The sequence below is a fragment of the Humulus lupulus genome, chromosome 7 (genome assembly GCF_963169125.1).
Source record: "Humulus lupulus chromosome 7, drHumLupu1.1, whole genome shotgun sequence".
In the NCBI taxonomy this organism is placed as follows: domain Eukaryota; kingdom Viridiplantae; phylum Streptophyta; class Magnoliopsida; order Rosales; family Cannabaceae; genus Humulus; species Humulus lupulus.
The window spans coordinates 52,666,742-52,689,951 of NC_084799.1; the positions used below are offsets into that span (position 1 = coordinate 52,666,742).

Here is a 23,210-nt window from a genome sequence, read left to right on the forward strand (position 1 = left end):
CAAGCCAAAATGCAACCAAGGCATTATGGTAAATATAGTGACCAAAATACGTACATTGTGCATGTAATGTATAAAGTAAAATTACAAGCAATCCTTACAAAAACACCAACATGTTTATCTCAAATGATCAAACATAAAATTAGCTCTCACTAACAAAAAAAAAAAAGGGTCTAAGATCTCAACAATCCCATATGAGATACGTGTTCTTGAAACACACAAATAGGAAAACCCTTAGTTAGTGGACCTGTTAACATGTTGGCTGAAGGCATATGCTCTATGGTAATGAGAGATTCTCCAACTTGTTCTTTAACAAAATAAAACTTGATATCCATATGCTTGGAGCGAGTAGTGCTCCCAGTGTTAATGGAAAAAGACGCAGCTGCAGCATTGTCACAATACATCTTCAACGGCCTAGAAATGGAGTCTACAACTCCCAAAGCTGAAATGAATTTTCATAGCCAAGCTGCATGACAAGTACCCTCATAACATGCCATGACTTCTGCATGCATTGACGAAGTAGCTATAAGTGTCTGCTTGACACTTTTCCACGAAATAGCTCCTTCAGCCATCATGAAAATGTAACCAGAAGTAGACTTTTTATCATCCACACAGCCTGCATGATAGGCATCACAAAATCCAACCACATTAAGAAGGTTAGATCGTCGATATGTCAACATAAGATCCTTGGTACCCTGAAGATACCTCATGACTATCTTAGTTGCTTTCCAATGGCTTAGTCCAGGATCACTCAAGTATGTACCCAACACGCCAACTACAAAGGCTATATCAGGGCGTGTACAAACTTGAGCATACATCAAGCTGCCTACAACAAATGCATATGGGACGACATTCATATGAGTTCTTTCTTCATTGTTCTGAGGACACTGATCTCTAGAAAACTTATCACCCTTCACAATAGGAGCTTTGATAGGAGAACATGATTGCATATTGAACCTTTTCAGTACTCGGTCAATATATGCTCTTTGGGATAGTCTAAGAACACCAATAGCCCTGTCACGAAGAATCTGTATACCTAAAACATACGAGGCTTCTCCAAGATCCTTCATTTCAAAATGACTAAACAATAAATTCTTTGTTTCAAACAAAATATTTGTGTCATTAGATGCGAGCAGAATGTCATCAACATATAATACTAGAAAAATGTAACTGCTCCCACTCATCCTCATAAATATGCATTGATCAACAACATTCTCCTTGAAACCACTAGTGGTGACAACTCTGTGAAACTTCAAATACCACTGTCTTGAAGCTTGTTTCAACCCATAAATGGACTTTTGAAGCTTACACACCATATTTTCTTTCCCAGTCACCTTAAAGCCATCTGGTTGAGTCATATACACATCCTCATTCAATTCTCCATTCAAGAAAGCAGTTTTCACATCCATTTGATGAAGTTCTAAATCAAAATGAGCCACAATTGATAATCCTAAAAGAATCTTTAGTGGAAACTGGTGAAAAAGTTTCTTTATAATCAACACCTTCTCTTTGGCTGTAACCTTTTGCCACAAGTCTAGCTTTATACCTTTCCACTTGACCATTTGAATCACGCTTTGTCTTAAACACCCATTTGTAACCAATGGGTTTACATCCTTTAGGCAAATCCACTAAGTCCCATACTTCATTCTTGGACATGGAATTCATTTCATCATTCATAGCCTCCATCCATAGATCATTTTGCGAACTAGAAATTGCTTTTTGATAAGTGATGGGATCTAACACATCTCCTATGTCATATTCACATTCCTGAAGATAAACCACATAATCATTTGGTATTGCAGGTCTACGCATTCTCTGAGATCTTCTTAAAATAACTTCTTCAGGACCAATAGGTGGAATATCTTCTACTTCCTCACCATGTGGTTCATTATGAGCTTCTACTTGAGGTTGGTCAGTTGTAGGCGCAGCGGAAACAACATGAATAGGAATAGGGATTAAGACACGCTCTTCCCTAAACAATATCTCTCTTGGCCTTTGACTTTTACCAAAATCATCTTCAAAGTAGTAAGCTTTATCTGATTCAATCACTCTAGTAGTGTGAGTAGGGCAATAGAATCTAGAACCTCTTGATCCAAGACAAAAACCAACAAAAAAACCACTAATAGTTTTTGGATCAAGTTTCTTAGATTGCGGATTATAAGGCCTTACTTCTGCCTTGCATCCCCACACATGAAAATGGTGGAAAATGGGTTTCTTATTAGACCATAACTCATATGGAGTCTTTGGAACCGACTTGCTTGGTATTTGGTTCAAAATATAAGCAGCAGTCCTTAAAGCCTCACCCCACAAAAATTCTGGCAAAGAAGAATGGATAAGCATACATCCCACCATGTCAAGAAGCGTGCAATTTCTTCTTTTAGCAATACCATTTTGCTCAGGGGTCCCAGGCATTGTGTATGTTGCAACAATACTGCAATCCTGCAAATACTTAGCAAAAGACCCAGGGTTTCTACCAGTCTCATCATATCTCCCATAATACTCACCACCTCTATCAGAATGGATTGGCTTGATCTTCTTATCCTTTTGTAGTTCCACCCTATTCTTGAAAACTTTAAAATCTTCTAAGGAATCAGACTTTTCACGAATTAACTCAACATGACTATATCGGGAAAAATCATCAATAAAAGTGATGAAATATTTGTAACCACCCATAGCAGGAGGAGTAAAAGGGCCACAAACATCTGAATGAATCATTTCAAGTAAATCTACACATCTGTCAATTTTACTCTTTCTAGTCTTGGCAGTTGTCTTTCCTTTTATACAATCAACACAAGTATCAAAATCAGAAAAAACCAAATTTTGCAAAACACCATCCTTTACCAATCTTTCTATTCTTTGCTTAGAAATGTGACCTAAACGTCTATGCCATAACATAGAAGAATTTTCATTGCATCTCACACATTTAGAACCAACAAAAACATTAAGAGAAGAGGAAGAGGGAGATGAAACTTCATTCAAATCAAGCTTGTATAAATTTCCTTGTAAACATCCATTTCCTATTAAAAGGGAGTTATGGTACAAACAAACTTTTCTAGTCCCAAAAGAAAGACTATAACCTAGTCTATCCAAAATAGATACAAAAATCAAGTTTCTCCTAATTGAGGGTATGTAAGCAACATCATATATCTCCAAAATATGTCCAGTTGACAGCTAAAGTTTGGCAGTCCCAAAAAAAATCACTTTGACTTTAGTACCATCTCCCATGTACACATGTCCCTTTAAGCTAGTTGGATTCCTTCTTCTTGTCAGTGCCTGCAAAGAATTAGTAACATGAATTGTAGCACTAGTGTCTAACCACCAAGAATTCGAAGGCACATTAATCACATTTGATTCTAAACAAACCATCACAACTTTGTTACCTTTCATCTCTAAGGCTCTCTTCAACTTAAAACAAGTGTCTTTCTTGTGTCCCATCTTATGACAGTAGTTGCATTTCCCAGTGAAACGCTCAGTTTTGGGTGCATTAGAAGATCCAACAGTCTTTCCATCATAACTGGACTTCTTGAAGTGTGGTTTTCCATAAGGCTTTTTATAGAAGTTCTTCTTCTTCTTCTGATTGGGATTTTCCTTAGGATTTTCTTTAGGGGCATCCTTGGAAGTCACCATGGAAATTGAATTCCCCTTCCTAGCTTTTATTTCATCTTCTTCTTTAGAGAGAATGGTAGTCATCTCACTTACAGTCCAAGGAGTTTTTTTAGCGTTGTAACTAGACCGAATTGAGTCAAATGAAGGAGGTAGATACCTCATGACATGCCAGACCAGATAATTATCTCCTAAATCAAGGCCAAGCCCCCTTCAACTTCATATGAAAAGACACCACTTGACTTATATGGTTTCTTATGCCACGAACCCCATCATAAACAGTATCCTGGATCTTACCTAGGTAGTGCTCCCACTCAGACTTGGGAAACTCCACATACTTTTCAGCAATGACCTTGAGGAGTTCCTTAGCATTGTCAGTTTCAGGAATACTATCACGAATAGCATCATCCATGTGATACAAGATCACCAACTTACATGTTTCATTTGAATTGTTCCATTCCTTATAGGAAGTTTTCTGTTCAGTTGTACGATTCTCAGTCGGTTTAGTAGGAGCATCTTCCTTCAATGTTGTGTCAATCTTCATAATTGACAAATTCATCATCAGAGATCGAACCCACTCCTTATGATTAGTCCCATTAAGCATCAGTATAGACGAGAGTCTATGATTGCTCAAAGCTGAAGGAACACAAGAGTAACAATTATCAATTTACATTGATCAACATAATCATGTTGTTTGTACTTCAACTTCAACTTGAATGTTCCATAAATAATCAAAATGATCATTATATGCTAAAGTTCTATAAGTAAAAAAATAGAACATTTTACAAGTAAAGACAATTTATCAATACATTACAATCAAATACATCAATCTATTATCGACATGATAAAAAGAATTGTGTGATTCATAATGCTCAATAAATTCCCTTCACCATTCTAAGCAAACTACCAAATAATAGAATTATCGACAAGATAATTTAAATTATTCATATGAATCTTAGAATTTATTTATTTATTTATTTTATTTAACAAAATGTGGGAATATATCAATATCAATCAAGATATTCATAATTGACATGTTAAATCTTACGAGAGACAAGAATTTAAGTACTCAATTATATTAATTACAAAAATAATCATTACATATCTTACAACAACAACAAAAATTTGAAATATATTAAAATCAAATTTAATTGATAATGATTACTCACAAATTTGTCACAATTAAAATAATCAAGAAATATTAATTTTTAAACAAAACAAAATTTTTTTTAATCATGCAATATAAAACAAAACAAAACTAATAATTAAAAAAACAAATAAATAAATAATCATGTGAAAAAAAATGTTGATTACATGTAGAATAGGCCCAAAACTGGCCCAAAAAAAAATCCACTTATTCACGTTTTTTTTCTTCTCGTTGTAAACGACATGTCGTTTGGGTCCTATAGAGAAAAACGACAGTCGTTTTTCTCGGCCCCCAGCTTATTCCTTACCCGTTTTTCAGGTGGTTTGGGTCGTGTGATCCGGTTCGTGACCCGACGGAAAAAATGCCAATCCGGCCATGATTTGAAGCCCAAAAAAACAGAAATGATCCCCAGATCATTGTCAAGAGATTCATGAGAATTATTTGGATCAAAATGCTCTCTAAAACATAAACAAAAAAAAACTTAAATATGAAACTCTCTTGACCAACTCAAAACTGAAAAAAAACTTTTAAACTTGAAAAATTTGGGGAAAAAGGTACAAATGAGTTTCTAATCACCATTATTATATCATCCAAGCTTCATTTTGTTTTATAAAATCCCAAATCCAAATTTCATAAAAAAAATTTGGCAACATATATATATATAGTTTAGGCAACCTAAAAACTAAAAGCAATGACTCTAGTACCAATTGATAAAATATAGATGAGCAAACAAACAAATTATTGAGAGAATACAACATAAAACAATCTCATCTAACAACATGCATTTAGTTTTCTAGGTATACCAAAATAGAGATGAGTTAGTAAATACACACCTCCACCATTACTGCTTAGAGCTTGAGAAAATGCCATCTTAACCCTGTAAATAGCCAAGAACAATAATTAGAAGGTGAATCTAAGATAGTCTCTTTTGGAGCATCACACTACTTCACTCTATAAAACTCCATCTGAATACTATCTGTGTATTTCAGATAACCCTTTCATTACTCTTAAAAAAAATATCGTGTATATAATATACCAAATATAGAGTAATGAATTAATATGATTATTGAGCCTTGAGTGTTTGTTTAAAAGAATGTATGTAAACCTAATGAGCTGGTCACATAGATTTTTAGTGTGTGTCCAAGGAGACTACCTATATATTTAGAAATATAACACCATCCCATTATGATCCCCATAATACCATTATCGGGCCAAACATATATGGTTGTTAAACAAAGAAGTGATGTATTTATATTATTCCACGTAGTTTATTTCCAACAGTATTTACAGTATATCTTTGGTGGATAGTGCTTTTTACTCCATTTTTTATTAAATTTTTCATCAATATTATTTTAAAATTTTATATTTTCCGTGTGTTGTTGTATATATTTGGGCTGATTATATTCTATAATATAAATTAGGATTTGAAGTATATCTTTCTGTTATTACTTGTACAATCAATTAATTTATATAAAGTATAATGATTATGTTGGAAAGATTTACACATATCTAAATATTATTTTTATTGATTTAAATATAAATAGAAAGAAATGTTTGTTTTCACATGAGTGTATGCTACTGTACAAAGAAATTATAAGAATATTATAGATAATTATCCCCTGTTTTTATTGTATTTGAATGATATTTGTATATCTGGGGCTATTTTTTTTATTTTGCTAAATTAGAATTTCTTATGAGCATGTCATTTTATTATCCTTTGAATTTAAAAAAAAAATCATTTTAATACATCAATATGTTCTATCAATCCTTTACATATTGATATTTATAATTGAAATACAAATAAATAGATGGATGAAGAAGAAAACTAGGAATTAGTATGGTATGAAATAAATAAAGATTAAAATTTAAACTTAGCTTCAGACAAGATGCAAATTGATGATGAGGAGAATCCAACTGTGATTTGGAATGACAAATGGGAAGTGGAAAATAAAGAGATTAAAGAGACACATGATCAAAGTTTTAGAAGATTTTTGAGTAATTGGAAAAGACAAAGGCGGATGGCAGTGGTGCAACTTGTTTGTTTTTTGTACAATTTATTTATATTATGGAGTTATATCATCGGTCAAATTATATTGACAAAAGACTAACGAACAATGGTTGTGACAACCATATAGTTTGTGATGAGCTTATGCAAAAAATTAGTACCAATGAGAAATGTCGTGATATTATATGAATGAGCCCATTAGCACTTGCTAGGTTGTGTGAATTATTGCGAGATTCTGGTCGTCTCAAAATAACAAATATGCTATAGTTGAAGAACAAGTTGCAAAGTTCATGTATATATTGGTACATAATGCTAAAAATCGAATTGTCTCCTTCTTCTTCCGTCGATTTGGTGTGACAATAAGTATGCATTTTCATGACGTGTTGAGGGCAATCATTTCCTTAGAAAATCAATTCTTAAGGCAACCTAATTGAGTTGAAGTACCATATGAGATCATCAATAGTCATAGATTCTATCCTTACTTCAAGGTAAAATTAAAAAAAAATAACATTTGGTTCTTAACTTGTTTTTTAATGTCAAGAATTATGGAATTATATACTTTATTTCAATTATAGGATTGTGTTGCAGTAATTGATGGAACACATATTCGTGTAAAATTTCTTAAACATGAGGCACCAAGATATCGTGGAAGGAAAGACTATACAACTCAAAATGTCACGGCAGTATGTGGATTTGATATGAGATTCACTTATGTATTGCCTAGATGGGATGGAACTGCTTCTAACTCAAGAATTATAAAAAATGCTCTGACAAGAGATGACAAATTGATAATTCCCAAAGGTATATATAATTCTTTATGCCCAGTATAAAATATAAATAGTCAAACTAAAGTTTTCATTTTATTGGTATAGGAAAATATTATTTGGTTTATACTGGGTAGATGCTAAGAAGTGGCCTCATCACTCCTTATCTAGGAGTACGGTACCATCTAAAGGAGTACTCTGCTCAAGCTCCTCAAAATGCAGAAGAATTGTTTAACCATCGTCATGTGGCACTATGCATTGTTATGGAAAGAGCATTTGGAGTGCTTAAAAAACGGTTTCCAATAATATATGGAGCAACTAAACCTCATTATCTTGTTCGAACAATGACAGAAATTGTGCTAGCTTGTTGTATATTACATAACTATTTGATGGGAGTAGATCCTGATGATAATATAATTAGAGAGGTCGACGAAGAGTTATTGACACAAAATGTTGCTACCGAAGAAGCTTTCCGAAGACATAACGATGATGAGGATGCTAGACTAGGGGCTATTATAAGAAATGACATAGCACAAAAGATGTGGGAAAACTATTCTAACAATGAGTTTTAGTTCAATACTATGCTACTAGCGCCTAGGCTTGGTAGATATTACTATTGTGTTTGAACTATTTTATATGCTTTTATATATATTTCTTCGTAATAGTTAAATATATTTGAGTGATGTTAGAACAATTTACATTAAAACTGTAACGCCCTAATTTCTCATAGATTACCGAGAACCCAGTGTTGGGTCGTAATCGTAAATATTTATCTTTTATTGAATAAAAACTTGAAAATAAATACATGGATCCATGGTTTTATAAAAATAAAATAATTATCATTAACATAAAAAAAAATGAGCAAAATTTAAATAAAAAAAATATTCTTTAATAATAATAGGCCTGCTTGATCTTCCTCAACAATATGGTCCACACGAGTACATCACAAAGCTTTAGGTCCCCACTCGCCACCAGACTTTCTATCCTTAATTTCCTGAAATAACAACATCATAAGGAGTGAGCTTCTAAGCCCAGTAAGAAAAATACAAACAAGGGTTAGTCATATAATTAAACATAACATAAATTCACAAAAGTCATACCAACATAAACCTCTAGATCATATCATAACTTAAGTCTTAATTTTAAATAATAATCTAAGTCATAAATCATACTCTAAGTCATAAGTCATAGGTCATAAGTCATAAGTCATAAATCATAACTATAGGTCATATATCATAATCATAACTAAAATAGCAAGTCAAATATAATAAAAAGATAAGTGTTTATACAGGGGTGGCAATTAAGCCTCAGATAAAAGTCCGTCATACACCGGACATAGGTCCGTCATAAAGTTTTGGCAACCGAGCCTACCACATAGTCTGTCATACATCATTGGACACCTTAGGTCTAGACACACTTACCCCTTTATTGTACCTGAAATGTTAGATCATACAAACATAAACTATATCATAATACTAAACTACCTAATTTTCCTTACCAAAAACTGGAATATTGGAGACAAGAGCGGGATTGGAATTCCTAAAACCAAACATAAAGAATTGTGAGTTTCTAAAGAAAAGAGATGAAAAGAAAACTAAACCATCAAAGAAGAATCTCACCGAAAAGAACCTTAAATTAAAGAACTTAAACACCTAACCATAAACACCTAACCATCAAAACCATAAACAGAAGTTAGGATCTGAAAGAAACTTAAGGAAAACTAAGGAATCATAAAGAATAGAACTTATGAATAGTATTACGTTGGATAAACTAGAACCGTTCTACACCTCGATATCGAAATCACACTATATCTCACTACCCAAGTGTTTATAAAACTTAAGATGATAAAGTTTTTATCCCAAAACCCTAGTGTTTCTCTCAAGAATAATCTAAGCAGCTTGGAGGCTCTGAACTGTGCTTGAAGAATGAATAAAATGGCTGAGTGAAATGTCATATTTATAGAGTTCAAGGAGTGAAACTATCTCCTTTTAGATTGAATAAATAAATGATTAAAAATTGAATATATTTTAATTATCTGTTCAACAGATGCTTAAAACTCGGTCAAAAACATTCAGAGGCAAGTCAAGAGGTTAAGGGCCGTTTCAAGCTTGAATTATACGAAAATTCAAAATAGGCCATTGGAGCTGATATATCACCTAGGGTAGGCGATATATCGCCCCTACCAACATATCAAAGGTTCGTGGTTTCGTTCGTGTAAAGTCGACGTGTTTTTCGTATATTCCGTAGGTGATATATCGGCCCCTAAGCTGCGATATATCGGTATATGTAGATATTTTAAACGCGTTTTTGCACTAATTTAGGATATTTTGAATTAATAAAACAACTTTGACTGAGTCAAAATTCGATCCTAACAGTTTCTGGAAGGTTCTATCGCTTCTAGATTCTTCTATTATTAAACTATTCATTTAAAATGCTTAAATCCTCAAATAAACAAGATTGTGACAAGTGTCAAGCTCTTAAAATTCTATCTAAACCTTAGGTTATAATAAATAATATTTTATGTCCAATAATATTAATCACACCTTATGTTATAATTAATATTCTAAACTATAGGTTAAACTTATAAAATCTATAACTATTGCTATGAGTATCCAACTAAATCCCGGCTTGAACCAATATCCGTTAAAACTAACATACTATAAACTATTACTATTTACTACTACTACTACTACTATCTAACTGAGTAAAATTCTGGGACGCTACAATTACTTTCTATTAAGTATACGTATGAGTTTTATTTGCTATTAAATTCATCTTTCATAACAATGAGTTGTAGCGTAATTGTTTTTTTTTCTTCACATTGCTTAACTTTTTTTGTTGTGCAGATGACTAAAAAAACTAAAAATGTTGTTAAGAGTGATCAACCCCAAAAAAATAATGTGAAGTGGACAGAACAAATGGATGTAGTTCTACTTGATGCATTATTAGAGCAGCAGGCTAATGGAAATAGAATTGATGGAACTTTCACAACAACGACTTATAATATTGTTTTGAAAATTTGTCAAGAGGAACTCAAATATCCATTTGATAAGGATCATTTGAAAAATCGCATCAAAACTTTAAAGATTAACTTCAATGCTTGCTATGATCTATTCAAAAGTTTGAGTGGATTTTCATGGAGCCCAATTACAAAAATGTTTGAAGCTGATGAAGTTTGGAATGCTCTTATTGAGGCTAGTAATTTGATTATTCAAATTAAAGGGTACTGGAATCACCAAAACCTAATTCTAACAATATTATATTGTTTCTTTGTGTAGGCAAAGCCTAGTGCTAAAAAGTGGAGAATGGCTGGATTTCAAAATTATGATAAATTGTTGGAGCTATTTGCAAAAGATAGAGCTACAGGAGAAGGTGCCATAAGTGCAAAGGAAAAGGTCCAACAATGGGAAAAGAAAGTAGTTGCAGTCAATTTGTAGACATTGAACGTTTGGATGAGGTAAGTTCTGACAATTTTAATCCACACTCTCCAAAATATAACTCTTTAGGTGGTAGCTCAAAATGTCTATGATAGAGTCACTAGACAAGAATGTTGAGATGATTCAATCAGGTATGAATAATGTAGCTGATGCAATAAGAGAAGGATATGTTATTGCTGAAAAAGGTGTTGTAGTTTTTGAAAAAGCACAACCACGAATATATGAGGAGGAAGAAATTTATGCAGAATTGTTGAAGATAGGCGTTCCTGATAATCTACACTTGAAGCTTTTTTATTTCTAGTCAACTCTGCAGTAACAACAAGAGCCTTCTTTGCAGCTCCAAGTCCACGACGGTATGAATTTCTTTTGAAGATGATGAATCTAACCAATGAGCATTCACATTAATATAGATGGGATTAAATAGTCATATGAAGTGATATATACACAACCGAACTATGTGAGAAGAAGGAAAAACGATAACTGTTCTTTATGATATCTTTTGATTATACTAGTTAACTGGTTATATAATTTTGAAAGATTGATGACATACTCATCAAAGAATGGTATATGGTCTCTTTTGACTCACTGGTTGTATAATTTAGAAATACTGATGACATACTCATCAAAGAATGATATATGGTCTCTTTTGATGTATGATGACTTTTCCAACTATATATTATGTTATCTGACCAATTATATATGTGATTGAGAGATCATGTAAAGTTTGAAAAAGATGGTAGAATTGATATGGGCACTCTTTTTTATTGTATTTTTTTGGTGATGGTTTCTAATGGTGGGAAATTTGAAGGAAAAAAATAGATTCATACTTTAACAATAGGTATGGTTGCCTAGTAGTATGTTAATGGTAAAAGATAATTGATTAAAATGATAATATTTTGAATATTTATTTTTTGATAATTGATGTAAATATATTTATTTTATTGATTTTGTTTACTAAATTATAAAGTATGTTGTGTCATTCTTAACAAAAAAACACTTATAAGATTTATTAAAGTGCTGTATAGTTTTTATATATAGCTTTCAACAAATATTTTTTATAATTAAAATAAAAAAATTAGAAAAAAAGTATAATTAATAATATTATAAGGGCAAGAAAGTAATTTTATAAGTAAATTACTCATCATCCTTTCAATTATTCTTCTAATACCAAACAAAAAGATTGAAAGTTGTCATCTATCCTTCCTAACTTATCAAACAACATAAAAGAGTATCACTCTCCCTTCCATTCCACTACTCTCCCCATTCTTCCTAACCTATCCATCCCTCCTCTTCTCCATCCTTCCTAAAAAACATAGCCTAAGTCATACAAATGAGATAAATTGGGGACCCTAGCTGCTTTATACCCTAAAATAAAATTCCTTCAAAAATAAAAATAAAAAAGTGAACCAAACTCACACATCGACTCCCCATGTTTTTCTTCTCCCTTCGTGGATTAAGAATAGAGACTTTGTACACATATATATCATGTACGCACTATACCATATGTAGATTCAAACTCCATGGAACCTTAGGAGCTTATATACATGGCCCCATGTACTTTCATCTCAGTCACTGCAAAGAGCATTACACAAAAGAGCATATATTAGATTAGTCTCAGTTGAAGGGGAAGGGGTAGAAAAAGAAAACTAAAAGATCTAAAAACTACCCACAACGAGTCACCAAATTAAACCAGAAGAACTTGATTTTTTAAAAATAAATTTTAAAAATCATACCCAGAAGAACATGACTAGACTTGAGATCTGCGATACCCACTGCAAACCACCTCCGTAGGCCACCTGCCAACTGTAAACCACCTTAACTCAGGCGACAGCGGGGCTGTGAACAGAACAGGGAGGAGAAGGGCGTGATTTTAGGTTTGTTTGTTTAAAATTGAATTTAGGTTTTAGTTTAGTTTTTAATTTTTTAAGGGATTTTATTTTGTTAAGACAAATTTGGTTATGTTTTTTTTTATTTAAAAACTAATTATGCTTTTAGGATTTGTTTTTAATTTTAAAAAAAATTAAATTTATTTATAAAATAATTTTTTTAAATAAATAATTAAGTATTTGACATGCAATGACCCAACTAATTCTAAGACTTTGGACCATTAAAACTACTATACATAGACACTACTTTCGAGAAAACATACATAATAAACATTCACAAATTTTATTAAAAACTCTAAAGTAAATGTTGAAATATATAAATTCGGGGTATGGGATCCCATTGTTTGAAAATAAAATATAGTTTTAAACTTTAAATGAAATTGTTTACAAACTAAGTGCGGAAAATACATAGAAACATAATAAAAAGACTGAAAATAACGTCGTCCTCAAATCATTCAAGCAGTCCATCGAATCCATTCTTCCTCAATACACAGGCCAAGCTACCACGAATCCTTCTGCTGCCATATCTATTTTCCTGCATACATAAAAATAAAGGAATGAGCCTAATGCCCAGCAAGGAAAATCTACTAATAACATAAAACATACACATAAACTATATCATAAACATATACTATAAACATATGTCATATACTACAATGGCCATTACACTACTTGGCGCTTGTTAACTAAACAAGTCATATGCCCAATAGATTGATGGGGCTTGCTAGCCAAGCAAGTCATATGCCCATAATTTACTGGGGCTTGTTAGCTAGACAAGTCATATGCCCATAATTTACTGGGGCTTGTTAGCTAGACAAGTCATATGCCCAAGGTCTATAAACATATTATACACAATGTAACATAAGACAACATAACATAAGATAAGATAAGATAACATAACATGACATAAGATAGCATAACATATCATATAAACATATAAAATTCTATCCTATTTTTCTTACCAATACCGGGATATGAGAACAAGGACGAGATTTGGAACACTTGTAAAACCAATAATAAGAATGTGAGTATTTCTAAAGAAAGAGATGATAAAGAAATGAACTAAACCATCAAGATGAAACTTACCAAAAAGAAACCTTAAGTTCAAAGAACTTAAATACCTAACCAAGAATAGAAAACAACGAGTTAGGATTTGAGTAAAGAAACTAAAAGAAACTAAAGAGACATACAAAAATGAACTAGGAATAGGAATACCTTTGGATGTACTAGAACCGAACTACACCTCGATATAGAAAAACACACTATTATCTTACTTCCCAAGTGTTTATAAAGCTTAAGATGATAAAGCTTATACCCCAACCCAAGTGTTTATCACTCTATAGCAAACCTAGCAACTTGAAGGCTCTGAACACAGCTTGAAGAATGAGAGAAATGGCTAGGTACTAGGTCCTATTTATAGAGTTCAAGGTGTGGAAAGATCTTCTTTTAGCTTAAATAAAAATAATGAATATTAATTGAAAAATATTTGAATATTCGTTCAACAGAGGTTTAAGACTCGGTCAACGTTCAGAGACTTGTCAAGAGGTTAAGTGTTGAATTGAGCTCGGTTTTAAAAATATTTGAAAATGTAAACCTAGAGTCGATATATCGCCTAGGCTTATATCTCGAGGGTTTGTCGAAGCGTTTGTGCGAAGTTCACGTGTTTTTCGTATTCCCTGTGTGGCGATATATCGGCTCCTAGGCTGCGATATATTGGCATACATGAATATTTTAAACACGTAATTGTACATTATCAGCTTAATTTGAAATGATAAAGCAAGTTTGACTGAGTAATACGAGATTCCAACAGGTTCTGGAAGGGTCTAGAGCTTCTAGAAACCTCTATTTTTTAATTAAATGCTTAAATCCTCAAATAAACAAGGTTGTGACAAATGTCATGCTCTTAATGGTCTTGGAAGATTCTAGAGCTTTCTTGAACTTTCTTTCTATTTAAAACTATAGTTAAATCCTTAAATAAACCTGCACACGACAAGTGTCATGTTCTTATTAATCCTATCTAAACCTTATAGTATAATAAATAACATCTTTATAATCAACTATATTAATCAAACCTTATATTATAATTAATATTCTTAAACTATAGGTTAAACTTATAAAATCTATAAGTGTTGCTACGAGTGTTCAACTAAGTCTCGGCTGAAACCAAAATCCACAGTAATAAACATACTATAACTACTAACTACTACTACTACTATCTAACTAGCTAAGTAAACATTACGGGACTCTACATGACACGTGTCCTAATAGAATATGGACACTTATGTCCTTGCTGGCACATAATGGCATATAATTGATGGCATTGCAAATTTGCTAATAGAACACTGGTTTAGGAGGTTCAGCCACCAAAAATAAAGAAAGATTGGGGTTTAAGTGTCTCAAAATGTAAAGAATATGGAGTTTTGTTGCCAATTCCTCTTATTATTATGTGTTTACCCAAAAATGGCCCCTGATGACGTGGCAGAATTGACCTACATGTGGCAGGCACGTGACGACTTTAAGTGAGTATCCTGCTCAGCCATCGAACAAGATATTATTTGTTTATCCTTCATCACACTTCCAGTCGACCAGCCTGTTCGCATACTTTCATTTATTTCCATTATCTATGCAATTCTGTGATTATACATTGATTCTAATTTTTATTATTACCTAGATATGCAAGTCTTAATGGTAATTAAGACCCATTGGCCCATGTAACCTTCTTGAGCCTATAAATACGAATCAAAAGGCTCAAGGGAGGGGACTTTTTCAATCTTGGAATCCTGAGAGAAAATTGTAGTGTGATTATTCACCGAAGTTGTAATTCTCCCAAAGCTTGTGAAACTCGTGAACCCTAGTTCATTGATCACAGTGTTTTGATTCTATATCAATAAGAACACTAAGTGGACGTAGGTCATTACCATCCAATTAGGGGCGAACCACTATAAAACGTTTGTGTCATTTACTTTTCCATTTGAATTTCTTCTTGTTTTCATCTCATTTTATATCGTTTATCTGACTCCGTGTCGTTGACCAAATTGAGGGTCAACATTTTTGTACTCTCGTTGAGAGTCGAACTCAAGACTGTCAAGAAAATCAAATGGCTAAAACATCCCAGAAGACGGGACAGACTTCTGGCGCTGCATCCACCCAGCCTCCTCCACCAAATGTGGCTGAAGATGAACCACAGTTGGATTTTGAAGAGGAGGAAATGGATTCTGAAACCCTGAGGACAACACTAAGTGTGTTGCAAGAGGAGTTGGCAAATCTGAGGGCCAATAAAAAGAATGCGGCTGAGACGTTGGCGTTGCAGTAGAGGGAAATCGAACGTCAACGCCAAGAGTTGAATGAGCGGCAGACTAACATGGACCGTCGGCAAAGGGATGCCACAGCCGCCCTGGAAGCAGCCATTCAATTTGCTCGAGGACAGGCTATGCCAACTTCTCAACCAAATCAGCCACCAAGTGCACCACCACAACAGGCCCCAAACCCAAGTCCTCTGCTTCAGCCGGCAAGCCCTCAAAGGCCGGAGCAACCACCTGTTGCTCAACAGGATATCCCATTTCAGGATCCTGAGTAATAGCCACCTTCTCCTGCTAGTTGAGATAATCCCCAACGTCAAAGGCAGAATAGGGCCGGGCAGCCTCCCCGAAGCCCTAGACGCCCAACAGCTGAGGAGTCAAATCCACCGAGTAGGGGGCAACATCCTTTTGCTAACAGTTTGCACACCGAGTTAGGCTCTGCGGTCAGGGGACCCCCACGACATAATAATGCCCGAGGATCCACTGACCAACGCAGACCTCCCCCTGACGCTCGGGAGATGCGAGCTAGAGGAGGGAATAATGCGACCAGCCGATCGTGTCATAGCCAGTCACGTTTCAGAGACGACCACGATTACAATGAAGTTGATTCCAGCAGAGGGAATGCTGGTCGAGGACAAGGAGAAAGAGGTGGAGAAATGAACCCCCCCACCAAGAGAAAATAGGCCTATGAGCCAAAACGCTGGGGGAAAGCCTAGGCAGCCTAACATTTTTGATCGGTTGGGCGCTAGCGAGCAAAGGTGCAGAGATGACTACTTGAGGGATGTGCTCAACGAAAGGCGCGAAAGGCACAATGAGTACACTCCTCCGATACTAGTCGCCCCAGCGATCCCAGACGCCATGCAGGCTCAGATCAATGCTCTAAACTAGGCCGTCTAGTAGCTAGTAGGGAGTCGGACATCCCACATTGAGTATGATCGGAGAAGAGGCACTCCATTCATACAAAGAATAGCCATGGAAGAAACCCCCAACAAGTTTAAGATGCAAGTACTGCCCAATTTAGATGGATATGGGGACCCGGTATCTTACATGAATAAGTTCGAGATACAGATGGAGTGTCAGATGATGCTCGCTGCAGGATCTTTCCAGCCACCCTATCTAACACCGCTCAGGAGTGGCTTTTTAAATTCCCTTTTGCTGGCATAGTGTCATGGGAAATGTTCGTGAAGGAGTTCTACGGGCAATTCTATGCTGATCGTGTTCACCCGACTGAAGCCAATCAGCTGGTCGAGATACGCCAGAAGGAGGGAGAATCCTTAAAGGAGTATGTTCAGTGTTTTATGCGAGTAGCAGCTGGAACTAAAACAGTTGGCGATGAAGGGAAAATGATGGCCCTTACTGCTGGAGTAGGGCGCCACACTCCCCTCTGGAATAGTTTAAGGAAGAATGGGGTGAAGAGTACCCAGGAATTCCTTGATCGAGCAGATCGGTACATTAAGCTCAAAGAGGCAATTGCCAGTGAAGGGAAGTCACCTGCGAAAGACAAGGGACCAAAGGAAGATCCTGCTAAAGCCGCCAATGGGTCGGATAAACCTAAGGGCAACGGCAACGGGAATGGTAAAAATGGTGGAAAAAGGGTGAATAATGAGCCGTCGACATCCGAGAATAAGCGCCCTAAGGGCAACAGGCACGAGCCAAGGTTCACCAACTATACGATCCTTGTCAAAAGCAGAGCGGAGGTGTACCAGGAAACCAACTCCAATGTCCCTTACAAGTGACCAACGCCTATAAGGAAGGATATCTCCAAGAGAGATACAACGAAGTTTTGTCGTTCCCATAATGACTATGGTCATGACACTAATGAGTGTAACCAGTTGAAAGATGAGATTGAGTTCTTTATCAGACAAGGACACATGAGGAGATACATACGAGCCACTGGAGGTTCTCAACGAGAGGCTCAAGGAGGCAATGAGCAGGTGCCTGTACGCCAACGCTCGCCACCTTTATAGTCAGCTCCTGTGACAGGTATGTTGCTAACCATGTGTGGTGGCCCACACCTTGTAGGAGACAGTGGGAAGGCAAGGGAGCGATATGCTCGGACCTTACGCCACGACCAGGACATCGAAATGCTGAATGTGGAGGAGCGAACTCCCAAAAAAGCTCGAATAGAGGAAGAGCTAATAACTTTCTCTGAGCTTGATGCTTAGCATGTCTGATTTCCTCATTCGGACCCTCTGGTCGTGGATGTTCAGATAGCCAGCATGATGGTTAAGAGGGTGTTAGTTGACACATGGAGCTCAGTAAACATCTTGTACAAGTCTTCACTAGAAAGAATGAAGTTGTCTGTGAAGCACCTGGATCCATGCAACCAAACCATTTATGGTTTTTCTGGCGAAGGGCTCGCGCCAACAGGGTCGATTAGGCTTCTGGTTACAGCAGGAACTGCACCTGCAAACAGGTCATTACTCACTACTTTTGTAGTAGTTGATTGTCCTTCCACGTACAATGTTGTGATTGGAAGGCCTATTCTGGTCGACCTGCGAGCTGTAACCTCGGTCTGGCACCTCGCCATGAAGTTCCAAACTGACGCAGGGGTAGGATGCGTGTTGGAAAACCAGCGAGAAGTGAGGGAATGCTATAATTCCTCGATTACTAAGGCGAAGAGGGGTGGATCGAGGGAAGTCGCCAGAAAAAGGTTGCAGTTGGCCGATGAAATACAAGCCCAATCAAGTGAGCGCGTCACCAAATAGGGTGTTGCCTAAAGTGAGGATAGGGATTTAGATCCTCACTTTGGGGATTATGATGAGGAAGTAAGTAGGACCAGTCGAGGACCTTGAAGAGGTCCAACTCGATGAGGCAAATCCGACCAAGGTTGTGAAAGTTGGTAAAAACTTAGAGACAACAACAAAACAAAAGCTAGTGGAATTTTTGAAGAAGAACCAGGAAGTCTTTGCCTGGTCGCATCAAGATATGGTTGGAATTGATCCAGCAGTTACCAGCCATGTCCTAAACATAGATAAAAGTTTTCCACCAGTACAACAAAAAAGAAGGCTGCTCGACAAAGATAGATCGAAAGCTTTAAAGGAAGAAGTCGAGAAGCTAAAGGAGAACAAATTCATCAGGGTAGCTTTTTATCCATCGTGGGTCTCTAATCCCGTACTAGTTCCCAAGATGAATGGCAAATGGAGAACATGTGTGGATTTTACAGACCTTAATAAAGCCTGCCCTAAAGATTGTTTCTCGCTCCCAAGGATCGACCAGCTGGTCGATGCCACCTCAGGGCACGAGATCCTATCATTTATGGATGCATACTCTGGATACAATCAAATCAGTATGCACCCGCTTGATGAGGATCACACAAGCTTTTGAATCGATACAGGGCTTTACTACTATAAAGTAATGCCCTTCGGTTTGAAAAACACTGGTGCGACTTACCAGCGATTAGTGAATCACATGTTCAAAGAGCTGATCGGTATAAACATGGAAGTATATGTTGATGACATTCTGGTTAAGTCGAAGAAGGCAGAAGAATACATTGGGGATCTGCAAGAGTGCTTCAACATCTTGAACAAATATCATATGAAGCTAAATCCCCTTAAGTGTACCTTCGGAGTTAGATCAAGGAAATTTTTGGGATTTATAGTGAACTCACGAGGTATTGAAGCTAATCCCAAAAAGATCAAGGCCCTGGTCGATATGAAATTTCCAACAAAGATAAATTATGTTCAAAGTTTAACCGGGAGGATTGCTGCTTTAAGTAGATTTATCTCTAAATCCACGGACAAGTGCGTCCCATTTTTTAATCTACTTAGGAGCAATAAAAAATTTGAGTGGACGGAGGAGTGCGAGCAGGCTTTCCAGGATCTAAAGTCTCATATGTTGTAGCCACCGATTCTATCTAAGCTAGTTGAAAAAGAAACTTTGTTCATCTATTTTGCGGTCACAGAATATGCTGCTAGTGCTATCATGGTAAAAGATGAGGAAAATGTGCAAAAATTTGTATATCATATAAGCAAAAGGCTAATAGGAGCAGAACTGCGGTACCCACCCATTAAAAAATTAGCCTACTGCTTGATCTTAGCCTCCAGAAAGCTGCGGCCATACTTCTAAGCTCACCCCATCACAGTACTAACCGACCAGCCCCTATGACAAGTCTTGCATAAACCAGAAGCCGCTGGTCGATTATTGAAATGGGGGGTTGAACTTGGAAAGTTTGATATTTCTTATTCACTGCGAGCAGCAGTAAAGGGATAGGCTCTAGCAGACTTTGTCGTAGAGCTCACTGAGCTTCCAGACATTGAACAGATAGAAGATCCTGAGCCTTAAAACCAAACCCCCTCTTGGAAGTTGTTCACAGACGGCTCTTCTAACGAGCACCATGCTGGAGCCGGTGTGATTTTGGTAACACCTGAAGGGCATCTATTCCACTGCGCAATCAGATTCGACTTCACAACGTCCAATAACGAAGCCTAGTACGAAGCGCTGCTCGCAGGGTTAAGATTAGCCAGGGACATGAGCATAAAGTCACTTGAAATCTATAGTGACTCCCAGTTGGTGGTTAAACAAATTACTGGAGAATATCAAGCCTGGGGTCTGAAGATGGTTGCTTATTTGAACAAAGCAAATGATTTATTAGTGCAGTTTGAAAAATATACTCTCTAGCAAGTACCTTGCGACTAGAACTCAAACGCTGATGCTTTGGCCAAACTAGCAAGTGCAAAGGATGTTGACACCCTGAATATTGTGCCTGTTGAATATTTGTCCACACCAAGCATCAAAGCAAAAGAAACCTCTCTAGTAATTCAGGCAGCAGACACGTGGATGGCACCCTTCATTGAGTACTTGATGCACGGAGTGCTACCAACAGATAGAAACAAAGCTTGAGCCATCCAGAGGCAGTTTGCTCGATTTATACTAGTCCATGGAATTTTATACAGAAGGGGGGTACTCAATGCCACTCCTAAGGTGTGTCTCAAAAGAAAAGGCCAAAGAACTAATGCGAGAAGTCCATGAAGGTTTTTGTGGGGAACACGCCTGGGGGGCAGAGTTTATCAAAAAAGATCTTAAGGCAAGGATACTTCTGGCCAACAATGAATGAAGACTCTTTGGACTTTGTTTGAAGATGCGACAAGTGTCAAAGATTCTCTAAGATACCACGAGCAGCCCCTAATGAGTTAAAGCAAATGCAAAGCCCCTGGCCATTCTCAATTTGGGGAATAGATTTGATTGGGTCTTTGCCCACAGGAAAAGGCAACGTCAAATATGTAGTGGTAGCTATTGATTACTTCACAAAGTGGGCTGAAGCTGAGCCACTGGCGACCATAATGACCAAGAAAGTGCTGGATTTTGTGGTCAAGAACATAGTGTGCCGCTACAGATTTCCAAGAAAAATTGTCTAAAACAACGACACACAGTTTGATAGTGACTTGTTCATGGATTATTGCGAGCGGCATGGGATTATCAAAAGCTTTTCCTCAGTAGCTCATTCACAGGCAAACGAGCAAGTTGAGGCTGTCAACAAAACACTAAAGGATACTCTAAAGAAAGGCTTGAAGAAGCAAAGGGGGCATGGCCAGAATAGTTGCCTGAAGTCCTCTGGTCGTATAGAACATCCCTTCGAATAGCAAAATGCCATACTCCATTTTCCTTGGCCTATGGGTATGAAGCTATGTTGCCTGTTGAATTAGATTCGTCATCACATCAAAGGATGGCATACGATCATGACGCCAATAGTCAATTGTTGATGAAATCTTTGGATTTGGTCGATGAAAGGTGCGAACAAGCCCAACTCCGAGTAGCAGCTTATCGGCAAAAGGTTGCCCAGTATTTGAACTCTAAAGTATGTGAAAGAAAATTTAATGTGGAAGATTTGGTACTTAGAAGAGTTTTTCTTAATACCCGCGATTAAGCTGCTAGAGTGCTTGGACCTAATTGGGAAGGACCATACCAAATCAAAGAAGTCCTTCAACCAGGAACCTATAAACTTGCTCGCTTAAATGGAGATCTCATTCCTCACTATTGGAATGGAGAACACCTGCGCAAGTACTATCAATAAACAATTCTTCTTAAAGAATTGGCTTGTATTAATTTTACTTTTTACAAGTTTATGAACAAAGGTTAGTCAATCATGTGACTGATCGCTTATAAGTGTAAGATCAAATTTTTGATCATTCGTACAGACACGATTGTCCATTTATTACGAGAAATAAAAGGGACTGTGCGCTGCCAGTCAATCTTGCCAACTATTGTATTTATTACAAGTATTTGCTCATTACGTGTGTTGTTTTGCTATATTATCATTTTTTCTCTTTATTACGAGCAATAATGTTCGAGCAGGTCTTGGTCAAGGCAAGTGACTGAGGACCTAAAGCTCCTCAATCACTTGGGGGGCATATAAGGTATCTAGTAAGAAAAGCATATCAACAAGTATATGTAAACACATGAGAAAAAAAAGTGAAAGCATGCTACATTACTTAGAGTATTTTTCAAAATTTTGTTTAAATTTTGATAAATCAAACCAAAGTGCTATGCTAAGTTTGGTCATGCGAACAGGATGTTGTAATATATTGCAAGTATTATAATACCTAAATATTAAAAGTAAATTGTTTTACACCGCGAGCAGTTATTGCTCGGATGTAATTCTCTGTTTAAAAGAAAAAGCTGCCTGTGCAGCAAAAAATATATTGTTTTGACACTACGAACCAAGATCTGTGTGTCCCAAATTACAAAGTTAAATAAAAAATAGAAAAATTATGAAGCAGGAGGATCTTGAGGAGTTTGTTGGTCAACGGAGGCCGCAATTTCCTCTTCTACGCCATCGATGCTCGTAGCCAAGGAGATTTCGGGGGAGGCTGGAACTTTCGCTCTCTCCTCCTCTTCAAGGCGAGCTAGGCACCTATTTATCACAGACTGCCTCATACGCTCTGATAGATAGCTGAAGTCCACCCCGCAGTTATGCTTCCAGAATGTATAGAAGCATCTAAAGGTGGCTCCCTTGTACCTCTCCAGGTTACTGCCATTGGTCTCCTTGAGCTCTTTGACGTGTTTCTCAACCCTCTCAGTCTCTTTTCTACTGATGACCAGCTCATCTTGAAGCTTAGAGGCTTCCTTGAAA

The 23,210-nt window shown here is 36.4% G+C and overlaps 1 protein-coding gene across 1 annotated transcript; it reads left to right on the forward strand.

Annotated features, from left to right (window-relative positions):
• The first annotated feature begins 10,434 nt into the window (after window positions 1–10,434).
• Window positions 10,435–10,953, forward strand: LOC133791700 (uncharacterized protein At2g29880-like). Its single transcript, XM_062229619.1, has 2 exons — window positions 10,435–10,710; window positions 10,795–10,953. The coding sequence occupies exons 1-2, from the start codon at window positions 10,435–10,437 to the stop codon at window positions 10,951–10,953; spliced, it is 435 nt and encodes a 144-aa protein (XP_062085603.1).
• The last annotated feature ends 12,257 nt before the right edge of the window (window positions 10,954–23,210 follow it).